The 13,166-nt window shown below is 38.6% G+C and overlaps 1 protein-coding gene across 1 annotated transcript in view; it reads right to left on the bottom strand.

Annotated features, from left to right (window-relative positions):
* Positions 1–13,166, bottom strand: part of CUBN (cubilin) — a 150,593-nt gene that overhangs the window by 107,235 nt on the left and 30,192 nt on the right. The window contains exons 22-25 of the mRNA XM_074573520.1: positions 6,009–6,195; positions 2,057–2,217; positions 1,347–1,528; positions 534–690 (exon numbers count right to left, since the gene is read on the bottom strand). Of these exons, the coding sequence (XP_074429621.1) occupies positions 534–690; positions 1,347–1,528; positions 2,057–2,217; positions 6,009–6,195 (687 nt within the window). The remainder of the gene's footprint in view (positions 1–533; positions 691–1,346; positions 1,529–2,056; positions 2,218–6,008; positions 6,196–13,166) is intronic.

Genomic DNA, 13,166 nt, shown 5'->3' with positions numbered 1-13,166 from the left:
AAATGAAACTTTTAGAAGTGTTTCATTTCAAAATGCCTGAATGATCCTAAGCACACCCACAATGATCCAGGATGCCTGAGGGTAACTCACTTCTCCTTTGCCATCCTGCCTCACAGGCAGCTAGAAGAGCAGAGAAGCTTGTTTCCTCTGCCTTCTCTGTTAAAAACTCAGGAGACTGGGTGAGCAGAAGAGCAAGAACAGTCCTATCTATCTACCCTGTTATGGACTTCCAGCACTTGTCATTCTGAGTAAATTTGTAGTGGTAAGTGCCACTGGTGCAGGTAATAGAAGTAGAACCACCTCACCAGCTTTCTTCTAGGGAGGAGATAATCTTCATCACGAGTAGATGGGCAGATACTTTTTAGCGCTCTGTCTTCTGTGACTGTAGCAGACTAGAGAATCTGTGTCAATAATATGCTCTATACATTGTCCTCTGCTCATGAACAGGTAAGACCATGAGCTGCAAGAAGCAGTTTCAGGAAGAAGCTGAAACTGTAGAAACATGTTCTTCTCATCATCTTTTACATACTTACCCTGTTTGTATCTGGCTAAAAACCCTCCACCTCGCAGACTGCCATCTGTCCTTAGTTTTACATACATGCTGTCTCCACTGGAACGGATGGGTTCTGGTATCTGATTCCCACAAAATTTACCTAGCTGTTTAGCATTACTGCTGTTGCCATCATATACCTTAAAAAAAAATAAAAAAATTAATAAAGCTGATGGCATTACAAATTCAAGTAATTTCCCCCTGAAAAATGTCTGCTTAGGGAATGGTTACTGGGTATACAAGAGGTTAAATTCTGTTTCCGCTCAGAGGAAGCCTGACAGGCATTTCAGAAACAAGCAAATCAGTGGAAAAACAGGAAGACAGTAACTGAATACTGGTGGGTTTTGAGGGGCTTACTCACCAGGAGGGGAAAACTGCACTACATTTCAACTCTATTAAAAATATTCAAATAATTTATGCAACAGTTCAAATATGAAATTTGGGATTAACATTAGGGTTATTGACACTGTTGTGCCTTTTTCCTTGTAATTTGCTAAGAGAGCATAATAAGGGCTTGGTCCAAAACACAGCAAAGATACAAAGATATAGACAGATTCTTGTTTCAGTGGCCTTTCTATCTAGACATAAATGCTTTTCTTACCAGCAGCCACACAGACACTGCTGCCTTACCTCCCACTGCTCCACGATATGAAGGCACCGTGTCAGCACGGAGCCTTCCTATTCTGGGTCTGTTCACTTACAAATATTTGAAGACCAGAACCATGTGTTTTTCCTTGCCTGTGTACTCATCATACTCAGCTGCCTCCTACAGAGCAAAGCATCACAGGGTACATACCGCAAGGTAATCAAAGTTGCACTTTGGGTGATACTCTAGGTGGAACTGTTCAAACTGGATTTCGAATGGGGTTCCTCGGCTTCCTCTGAGCAACCAGTAGCACTCTGAATTGTGGTAATATGGCATAGGGTAGTTGGGAGACATGAAGATACCAGCTGCTGTCATCAAAGTCCCACCACACCCTGAAAATGGCAAAGAAACAAAACCAACATTTAGCACCTAGAAGAGCAGAGAATTACACATGATGTGTGACATTCACTCTACTGACCTTCACACACCCTGAACATCTTCACGCCCCAAAAATCTGCATTTAGCCAACAGTGTTGTAAGCAGAAGAGAACACATAGCACCTAGAAATATTAACTATCATCTAATTTGAAGAGTGCTCTTGATAGATAGTTAATCTTCAAGTATAAACCTCTCCATTAAATTCTTGGTTACTGCTTTCCTAAACACACAAGAAAGTTGATGCTACGTTATATCTAGGGAATAGTATATCCTTCCCAGTGAAGAAAAAGAAAGCCCAAGGATCAAGAAAGTTGTATCCTTGATCTTAACAACCTGAATATATGTTGCTATACAATTAGCAGACAAATTTTAGAAGATGGAAAGCAGAAAAGGTGTGGGGGAAAAGGTGAGAAATTAAATACAAATGAAAGATCAAAAATGAGATGTGTAAAATGGTTTTATACTTGATGCAGTCATTTTACCTGCTGATGTACCATCCCACTCTGCCAAAAATCCCTTTCTTGTGCCAAATATGTCACTGACAAACTTTATCCACAGCTTGTTACCATGAGAGATTGTAACAGGAGGCAGGTCTGTACCACAGTATTTTCCAAGAGGAGGAGAAGTTTCATAGCCTCCATCTCTAGAACAATAGAGAAGAAAAACCTTGGATAAAAGAGGAAAGCCATAAGAAATGTTAACAAACCAAAAATCTTGGGATTCTTTCAGGCCTGGGAAAGACTAATCCTGGCTCTTCATCTTTCGCAACAATACAGCTACCAAATACTAGAGGAATCCTGCTACTTGTAGTAAGAAGTCCTACCACAAGTACCTGCTTGCTGTGTATGTCCACTCTCTCATCTCAGCAGCCTGTCCAGAGTCTATCAATACAATGACAGACTGAAGAAGTGTCTCAAGTAGACTTGATGCTGCAGAAGCAGGACTTCTCTGTATTCTACAAGGTGGCAATCATTGGTGTAATCAAAGGTAATCTTCTAATTTGAAGAAATAACAGTTTGCTCACTTTTCACTGTTTAGCCTGGCACAAAACCAGATGAGCTGATCTATTAAAAAAAACATGTTTATTTGCCACCACACAAATCAGAACCCATTTCTCAGAACTGATACGACACATGTTTTGAAATATTTTCTTAGCCTTCAGAATTGTTTCTACAACCACTTATTTCCTATTTTTAAAATAAGTAATATTTTCAGTAATATTGTCTAATACTGTAATCAGGATGCACATCTAATGATATGTTATGCTACCTGCATGTCTCATGTGAATAAAAAAGACAGTGACAACCTACTTATCAATTGCTTTCTAACCTTATCTTTAAGCACTTTCATATTACAAATATCCTACAGGCCATTAGGACAATAATAAATATATTTATATCTATATATGGGTGTGATCTTGATACGATGCTTTTTAAGTAGACAGTAATACTGTAATACTTTCAATTACATTTTCACAGGTTTATACCTGCTTTTGAGAGAAATTTCTACCTAGACCTTCCCACTCTGTTTTCTTGTCATCTTCCCAGCTTAAAATGCTTGCTGCTGTCTCAGTTTACTGGCAGTTGAAGAACTCTGCCAGAACTTGCATCTCAGCCTCCACAGCTGTGGTCAGATGAACAATTTTCTTAGTTGACTGAATGCAATTTATAAGAGGACACCTCAGGACAAGAAACCAGAGTGGCACCCCACCTAAGACTTATCTAGCTACCCCTTTTAATGGTATCAAGTTTGATAAGGCATTCTGGAAATCCAGTTAGGGCAGCAGAAATGTGCTGAGTTGCGCTTAGCAGTGTTCTGGCCGTATCTTAAAACCTGCTTAAGACTGGTGAGCTCTTCACAGTAACAACAGAGTTAGTTAGATTTATGCAATGAATGAATGTTTTCAGTTCTTGAGGTGAAAAAGGGGGGAAAAAAAGTGTTATAATTCAGGTCTACCCCAAATTAAGGTGTTAACTGTTAAAATAAAGTTAGATTAAATTTAATCTCAGATTGTCCTTTTAAAATGAAAAAATGAAACACTTTACTTAGAAAATATTGAAAAAGCCTTTCAGGTTTTCATAACTTTCTCCAGTTTGTATGTACAGTTAAAAAAAAAACAGCTAATTCAGCAGGAATTCAGAATCTTAATACTGCAACTTCAGCAAGAAGCTTTTTGCCTGGTTCTAAAAAATAAGACACAACTTAACAAGGAATAACCGATACAGAATATCTGGTATAATTTTCAAATGAGCTTTATCATGGTGCTTATGGAGATCATGGAAACTCATGGCATGCTTAGAGTGAAAAAATACACTGGCGTTCTGAAGACATGGTTCATCTAGAGAGCTGGCTTACGAGGACAAAAATGGGTGCACTGACACTGCAAAGTGAAAATGCCAGACATCAATACAGCAGAAAGGATGAGAACTTGGTGCAGCTGTATTGTAAGCATGCAGCTAACCTTCCTGCAGATATTACTTTCTTCCATTTGTCTCTGTCCTGTAAAATTTACTAGAAATCACCATGCTAATATCCTAAGTTTAAAGGTGATGCCAGTATAGACAAATATTGCAGATTATGTACATGTTCCTAGTGCTGCATCATAGAACATCATTATCATCCTGTTTAAAGATGATAAACATAAAACAGAATATAGACTCATAGAAGCATAGAATAGTTGGAAGGCACCTTTAAAGGTCATCTAGTCCTACCATGCCCCTCCACCCCCGCAATAAGCAGGGGTATCTTCAGCTAGACCAGGTTGCTCAGAGCCCCGTCCAACCTGACCTTGAATGTTTCCAGGGATGAGGCATCTACCACCTCTCTGGGCAACTTGTTCCAGTGTTCCACCACCTTCAGTGTAAAAAAATTCTTCCTTATATCTAGTCTAAATCTTTCCTCTTTTAGTTTCAAACCATTACACCTTGTTCTATCACAACAAGCCCTGCCAAAAAGTTTGTCCCCATTTTTCTTATAAGCCCCCTTTAAGTACTGGAAGGCTGCAATAAGGTCTCCCTGAGCCTTCTCTTCTCCAGGCTGAACAACCCCAACTCTCTCAGCCTGTCCTCACAGGAGAGGTGCTCCAGCCCTCTGATCATTTTTGTGGCCCTCCTCTGGACCCACTCCAACAAGTCCATGTTTTTCTTATGCTGGGGGCTCCAGAGCTGGATGCAGTACTCCAGGTGGGGTCTCACCAGAACGAGGTAGAGGGGCAGAATCACCTCCCTCAACCTGCTGGCCATGCTTATTTTGATGCAGCCCAGGATATGGTTGGCTTTCTGGGCTGCAGGTGCACATTGTCATCTCCTGTCCCGCTTTTCATCCACCAGTACCCCCAAGTCTTTCTTGGCAGGGCTGTTCTCAATCCCTTCATCCCCCAGCCTGCATTTGTGCTTGGGATTGCTGTGACCCAGGTGCAGGACGCTGCACCTGTCTTTGTTTAACTGCATGAGTTTCACATGGGCCCACTTCTCAAGCCTGTCCAAGTCCCTCTGGATAGCACCCCATCCCTCAGGCATGTCAACCACACCACTCAGTTTGGTTTCATCCACAAACTTGCTGAGGGTGTGCTCTATCCCACTATGTCATTGATGAAGATATTAAACAGTACTGGTGCCAGTACAGACCACTGAGGGACACCACTTGTCACCGATCTCCATCTGGACATTGAGCCATTGACCACTACCCCCTACATTCGACAATTCAGCCAGTTCCTCATCCACCAAATAGTCCACCCATCAAATCCATCTCTCCAATTTAGAGAGCAGGATGTTGCGGGGACCGGGTCAAAGGCCTTACAGAAGTCCAGATAGATGACATCCATAGTTCTTTCCTTGTCCACTGACGTAGTGACTCCATCATAGAAGGCCACCAGGTTGGTAAGGCAGGACTTGCCCCTGAAGAAGCCATGCTGGCTGTCTTGAATCACCTCCCTGTCCTCCATGTGCCTTAGAATAGCTTTTAGGAAGATCTGTTCCATGATTTTCCCAGGCACAGAGGTGAGGCTGACATTTTGATAGTTCCCAGGGACCTCCTTTCTACCCTTTTTAAAAATGGGTGCAATGTTTCCCTTTTCCCAGTCACCAGGGATTTCATCTGACTGCCATGACTTTTCAATTATCGTGGAGAATATGTCACAACACACGCAACAAAACTCTTTGTTTCTGCACTAAGGAAAACAAACAGAATGCAGTGCATAGGAACACAGTTCACATACTCCATTTGCTCAGAGAACTGGAATTTACCAAGAGGGAAAGACAACAATGGAGCAGGATGGGAGGGGGAAAAGATAGCCTTTAATGTTCTCTGGTAAGTCCTTTTCCCACATTGATGCACAGGTGTATAGTTAAAACTATACTTCTGAAAATCCCTAAGTGGATCTGGACAACTTCCATGGTTATCAATAACAAGGACAAGAGAAATAATTAGGCTTGCCTGATTTCTACATAATCCTCTGTACAGAGTTTATTCCCTTCCAAGGTGAAGTTGGTGAAGCGCAGCACAATCTGTCTGTTTATCCCCACTGTGATGGTGTATACGCACTCCGTCCGGACAGGGTAGTTATTGGGATAGTTTGGAGATGTTAGCACGCCAGTTTCAGTACTGTAGTTGTGTGAACACACTTTAAAAAGAAAAGAAATAAGTATGAATTAATTTAATACGTATGCTAAATTAACAGGAAATTTCTATTTCCAACAGACAGAGGAGCAAACTCTTCTTGGACACATCTTACTGCTGAATATCATCACTATAAACTAAAACCAGAATCCAGCTTTTTCACGGGTTTTCTTATATTTGAGTTGATTTGTTCAGCTTTCACCAGAACATTGTGTTTGTAATAAATAGGCAACATACGACTAGTTCCAGCTGCCTAAATTGGCTTTGACCTAAAACCCAGGTCAGCAGAGAAAGGAAACCGAAAGGGATGTCTTGATCAGCACAAAAGAAAAGCAGTGGTGGTGGAAACTGAATGCAGTCTCTAGATACAAGGAGATGCTGAATTGTTCCCAGGCTTTCCCCATGATCAAACCTGGGAGATAGGGATTTATATCTAAATTTCTTTTCCCATTTTCTGTGCCATAAGTGAAAATAGTATAATCCTTAGATTGTGAGGACAAAGCAGTTCTACTTAAGGTCTTATACTAAAATCAGCTACATCAATTCTCTGTAAGCACTGTAGAAGCATCTTGGTATTATGAGCTGCAAAGAAGAAAATAGCGTGGACTAATGCTGAGCCATTAATTAAAGCAATAATTGAAAAGAAGCTGTTTCAAAGCTTCAGACATAAGGACTAGGAATAAAAATATCTGCTATACAGTGGTACATGAGGCTTATTTTGGAGACAACAATTGTCATGTATTAGTTGATCACAGTCTGAGTAAGGTTTGTGATCTGGCTGTAAAAATGGCAAGGAGAAATGTGATCCACGTCAGGTGTTTTCAGTCGAAACAGGGAATCTTGATGCCAATGCACACGGTGACATGTCACCTGGAAAAATGCGGATTACCATGGTCACTGATGTTCCAGAAATCAAATGAGAACAAGTAAGACAGACGTTGTGGAGATAGCAGGAAATTAGTAGATTAGTAGGCAAGACATTAGAAGAGCTTAACTTGTTTAGCTTAGCAAATGCAGGAGAAAAAGAGAGAGATAAACATCAAGCAGCATGAAGAAAAGAAAAATAGAACACATTCTCAATGACAGTACAAGCTCTGAAGTTAAAAGCTGTCCGTGAATACAGATACACAGAAATTAGCAGAAAGTTTCTATCAGGCAGTGAATTTCTGGAGCCAACCAACATAACAGATGTAGAAAGGGGAAAAAAGTCCACTGTTTTTTAAGATACAGTTTGATTATTTTAATTAAGAAGGGGATCATATTAGGGAGCTCTTTGCAAAAAAAACAAAGGGGGGAGGGGCATAAAATTGTGGACTGGATATGATGACCCTGGAGGCTCACTCTAGTCATGCATTCCCCTATTTCAGGTCCTCCAGGTTGCAACTATAAGAAATGAAAGTAGATTTCTCAAATGCTTTTTATCAAATAGGCAGGGTTAGACTAATTATAAAGTACAACTGAAAGAGCAAGCAAAATATTATGATTAACTTTGCACTGATTTAAGCTGATTGCCACAGATCTCTGAAACCTGTTTTCTAACATAGCACAGCTGCAGTAGTAATACTTGTGCTTAGCACTTCAATATGTATAATAATTTATGGTGAAGGAATGAAATCACAGTTCAGGCCCTCCGTGTCTACGGTTGGTCATTTCTATGTCTATTCTTTATCCATTCTAATTACTAAAACACTCCTGCTTTTAATGGTGTTTTTTGAATTCCTGGTCACCTGTGAGGCCTCTGTTGAAAATGTTTTCTGTGGGATAAATACCCACCAAGCTAGCTACCAGACTCATGTTCCTAATTCCTCACAAGTACAACAAAGAAACATGACACAGAAACAGGCCAATAATTTTCTGCCATTGGGTTGTACGTTGTAGTGACAAGTCAAAAAGGTTTCATGCACTAGTTTACCCCAAAACATGATCTATTAAAGTCTTTATCTAGAATTTTAATTGCTTGTGTGTTCCATCACAGATATGCTCTAATGTACGCATATAACAATCAGATTAGTCCTGGTCACCTTAAAAACCTTGTGCCGCCTTATAAATCCTTATAATGCCCTTGCTGTGCTGCCAGCTCCCGTGGTATTTCATGATATGTAGGGCTTATCATCAAAGCACAGATCCTCAAGTCATATGATTTCTTGAGAACCCTGCCTGCAGGGTTAGAAATCTGACTTAGAAATGTGACCCACGTTTTTCCTAATGGCTCATTACACGGAAAGCAATAAAAAATTAAAATTAAAATGTGTATATATTTATTAGGTTACTTATTTTTAACTAATTATTTCCTCCTGCTTTGGGAAGGGGAGGTGCCTGACTCATGCACATTTAGTGGTTAGAGCTGTTGCAATACTGCCATTCCTTATTCACTCAGAGGCTGAGACCATGAATACTAGCTTTCAGCCTGAAGAATATTAAAACTGATGTACTAGATAAGGCCCCTTAGGGTAAAATTAGCAACATGGAAGCCAAAATATTTTTATCAGCCGTTTTAAGAACAATTTCCACAGAATTGTCCAGGTTCCCTCCCTCACCAAATTTTGCTTTCTTGGGAGTAATCCATACAGAAACTCATATCCGAAGTGTGCTATTTTAAACTGGATGCTGTATACTGCTCTACACTTCACATAACATATCCCCCCTTTATGAGCAAAGGGGGATAAATACAGAAGGTGGAACCTTAGAAATGTCAGACTTCTGGCTCCAGTGAAATAAATCCAAGCGTAGACACTGCTATGATGACTAGGAAAAGCATAAATGAACCCACATTTTGTGTCAGCCACCTCTCTTCTGGTAATTGGATTAATTCATTGTGTTCTACTTTCAGCAGGAGAGCTGTCACTCCTCTTTTGCACTCACCTCACTGGCACAGTATTTGGAGGTGTGCTTGGGCAGTAATAGTTCCTTCAGTGAAAACTGTTAGCAAAGTCAGCAGTAAAAAAGTATGTTGACTGCTTTGCCAAAGTTCAGAATGCAGTCTAACTCTGTAATATGATTATTATATGCCTGGAAAAAATATGAATTCAGTTGAGTTTGAAGACACTTATTGCAGCTCATGAAAGAAGAAGGAGGCAATTGTCAAGGACAATTGCACATCTTGCCTTGCCAGTGTGTGAGGTTTTGAAAGCTATTCAATCTACTTTCTGATTTTGGTACTAAATGTGTTTGCTATTCTGAAAAACATGCAATAAATGTCAGTAACCCACTGTAACAGCCAACAGCAGAGAAAAATGCCAGCTTTTGTACCACTCGCTCATGACTGCATACTGCAGAAAATCATATCCATTTTTTTTCCCATAAAGAGATATTCATCAGTTGCCACAATTCTAATTAATAAAAAAACACCCTATAATGTCATACGTAAAATGGCAGTTTCTTCCTTTTGATCTCACTCTGCCAAAGGAAAACTGGGATCCCTAACAATTAGACTTTTTTGTAACACTATGCATGTTTAGAAAAAAAAAGGAAGAAACTATCACATGAAGTATACGCCTCTCCACAGGCAATGGAAAAGCACATCTGCACTTCAGGGCCTTCTGTTACTGCTGCTGGCAGATGCTAACAGGCTTAACTTTTACCAAGAAAGCACACAAAGGCCCTTTGTACCATTTCAGACCAAAACTCCTTAGAAATGCTGGGTACAGCTGTTCAAAAAGAACCTCTAACTCTCTTCTGCTGATTTACAGATAAACACACATACTATAGAGCCGTATACACATATATAGGTGTATACAGGCAGACTAATACCCTGATGAAACACAACCAAGTTACAGTGGCCTAATGAGTTATCAGGTGCCAGCTGATTGAGCCTTTTTCCTGAGACTCAGGATAAGCGGAGTAGATACCCAAGATGCATACAGGATTTCTGTATTTTTTTCTCTTAGCTCAGCCTTGTTCAACCATGCCCTGTATCTCTGCATGCACATAGTTGTCAGACATTACTTTCCATTCTTGTCTTTGCTCATTCAGCTGAAGAGAAAAGCCAGGTAACATCCTCCTAATAATTACGGGGTTCAGTCAGCAAGATGGGACTCAACGTATACTCAGCTATCAAGAGTGAGTTAGTGAAAGCTAACAAGCTTTCAGATGCGCTTTTAAGTCCATGGGTTCACAAATGTTTTTCTTCCTTTCCTCATCTTTCTCAAAGTCTGGCTTCTCCAGTCAGTCATTGTCAGCTAACATATACCACACAATGAAGCTATTTAAAACCAAGTTACCCTTCTTGGTAAATAATATCATTCACAATTCAGGATGATAAGGAGGAAAAATATTATCTTTCACCAAAGCCAACGAAACAGCAGGAATAAAAACCTCTATCAGGAAGGCAATCTGCTAAAAGCTTTATTAAGGCTGACTTTTCTCAGCAGAAAGGGTGAAATGAAGCCTCTTTAATGAAACAAGAAAAGAAAAAGAAAAAGAAAAAGAAAAAGAAAAAGAAAAAGAAAAAAAGAAAAAAGAAAAAGAAAAAGAAAAAGAAAAAGAAAAAGAAAAAGAAAAAGAAAAAGAAAAAGAAAAAGAAAAAGAAAAAGAAAAAGAAAAAGAAAAAGAAAAAGAAAAAGAAAAAGAAAAAGAAAAAGAAAGAAAAAGAAAAAGAAAGAAAAAGAAAAAGAAAGAAAAAGAAAAAGAAAGAAAAAGAAAAAGAAAAAGAAAAAGAAAAAGAAAAAGAAAAAGAAAAAGAAAAAAAAAAGAAAAAGAAAAAGAAAAAGAAAAAGAAAAAGAAAAAGAAAAAGAAAAAGAAAAAGAAAAAGAAAAAGAAAACAATCCCCCCTCAACCCCATTTCAAAGTAAGACAAATAAATTCAGACTTACTTGTGAAGAAGTCAAGGACAATAAAATACATACTCTGACTCTAGTGCTATTCCTATTGGAAAATTGTGGCCTGGATCTTTCAAGACTCTGAGCAACACTTGCAGGAAAGACTGAGCCCTTTAAAAGATTTTTCAATACTTTTACATGGGTTCTTTGTGTTGCCAAGATGGGCAAAAGAAAATCCTAAAATCCATCGTAACACTTATATGATTGTTCTAACATTTGTCTATCCGGTATTTGAGACCTGGACTCTAGGAGATAAATCCAAACATTACCCTGCTTTCCACGTGACTTTCCCCTTTAAAAGACAGAAAGATGGTCAAGAATTAAGCATCTGAGGTATAGATAATTTAAATGGGCAATGTACATTTTAAACAACTGAGGATCACGTGGGCATGTTTGATTGAAGAATTTCCATTTGTATTGCTGCCATATAAGCTATTCACAGCTACTAGCTGGCAGACTGCTAAAACAATTGTTTGCGCTTTATGGACCATGGCCATGGCTGTATCTCGTGGCATTCAAATTTTTTGACACAAAATACAGTTTTGCCATTATTTTCAGGTGACTTTTCAACTAATTAATATATCACAGATAAACCATGCTAACAAAAACATTGTTCGTTAAGATGCATGGAGAAGAAAATATTTTTTTCACTCCTACTTATCTTTTTTTTTTCACTCCCATTTATTCTTCTTTGGGAGATAATCTTCACCATCTTTTCAATAGCTCATTCTTTGCAAAATAACTCCAGGCAAAAGCCTATTGAAATGTCTAATATGAACCAGAACAGCTTTGACCAGTTCTGATATTGGTTACACTCTAGCTGGCTAAGAAAACACAGCTCAAAAATATGAAGGATTCTTACTGCACAAGAAACATTATTAGAACCATATTTTTCTTTGCAGAAAAATGAAAATGGGCAGCAGATGTAAAGAACAAAAAATCCATAGCTTTGGTAAATCTCTCAGATATGATTATGTTCAGCAGTTTTCTACCTTAGTGTAACTGGATATACATAAGATGAATATCAGGCCTAAACATTTCACAGTGGGAAAACTAAACTTGATATGATTTCAGGGAAGTGGGGAGTTGCTTCTCACAGCAAAGTCCACATACACACATATGCTTGCCTTCTCTCAGGCCACAGCAGCTTCAAAACACTTTATTCTTAAAAAAAAAAAGAATGTTAGCAGTCCAGTATTTATGACAACTTTATAGTACTACCATGCTTGTGCTGGGATGAAAAGAAACAAATCGCTAAAAACAGATCATAGTTTCAACTTCTCCATAAATTTATTACTCCCAGTTTCAGTAGTTATCTGCTACTTTATCGTACTTCTACAAACTGTAGTGGTTGAAATGAAAAAGCATTTATTCTAGAGATCATAGTTCTAGGTCTGAGTGAGAATAAATTGAGATTTAGGCCAGTTTAGCTGAAAAGTAGTAGAGATATCTGTGTTAATTATGGGAAAAGAAAATCATACCTGTTGTTTAGAGTTTGGATGAAGATATTATACAGTTCTAATTTCATATAAAAATTTTATACATTTTCTAGCTGTTAATAGCATTGGCGAGAAACTAGACCTGCATCTTTAAGGAATAGTTTGATACGATTCCAGGGACAGTGTTGGTGCAGTTTGAACCTCACGTGATGCATATAGCGGTGCTTTGGATGAAAGATGTGAAAATCTAGTCACCATGGTGGTGGTAAGGGAGGCGAATATGGAACAGAGGAGGCAGAGCAGTGAAGCTGGACAGAAAATATTGGGGTTCATCATCACTGAGATAACTAACAAAACCAGAGAAACAGACAGGGTTACACAGAGACAGAAATATAGATTAATGTTGAATAAAGAATATTTTGATCTTGATGAACTGTGAGAAGAGCTGCTGTAAGAACAGTTAGGAAGGAATAAAATCTCTCTATGAAATATCAATCTGAGGTAAAGTAAAAGAAAAAACATCACATTAACAAGCAACAACCATATTTACAGAAGTTACAGTTTGCAGCTGCAAAAACAGGCTCATAAAACACTTTATAATGCTGATAACTAACTTCACAATTTCTCACTAGTAAGAACTCAGTTTTCAAACTAGAGAGTCTTTCTTTGAAAGATTTTTAAAAGTAGAACTTGGGTTTTGGCCTATTATTTTCTAACA

This window comes from Larus michahellis, chromosome 2, assembly GCF_964199755.1.
Source record: "Larus michahellis chromosome 2, bLarMic1.1, whole genome shotgun sequence".
NCBI lineage: Eukaryota > Metazoa > Chordata > Aves > Charadriiformes > Laridae > Larus > Larus michahellis.
The sequence above is the reverse complement of the archived record's forward strand: the minus strand, read 5'-3'. Positions and strand labels throughout refer to the sequence as shown.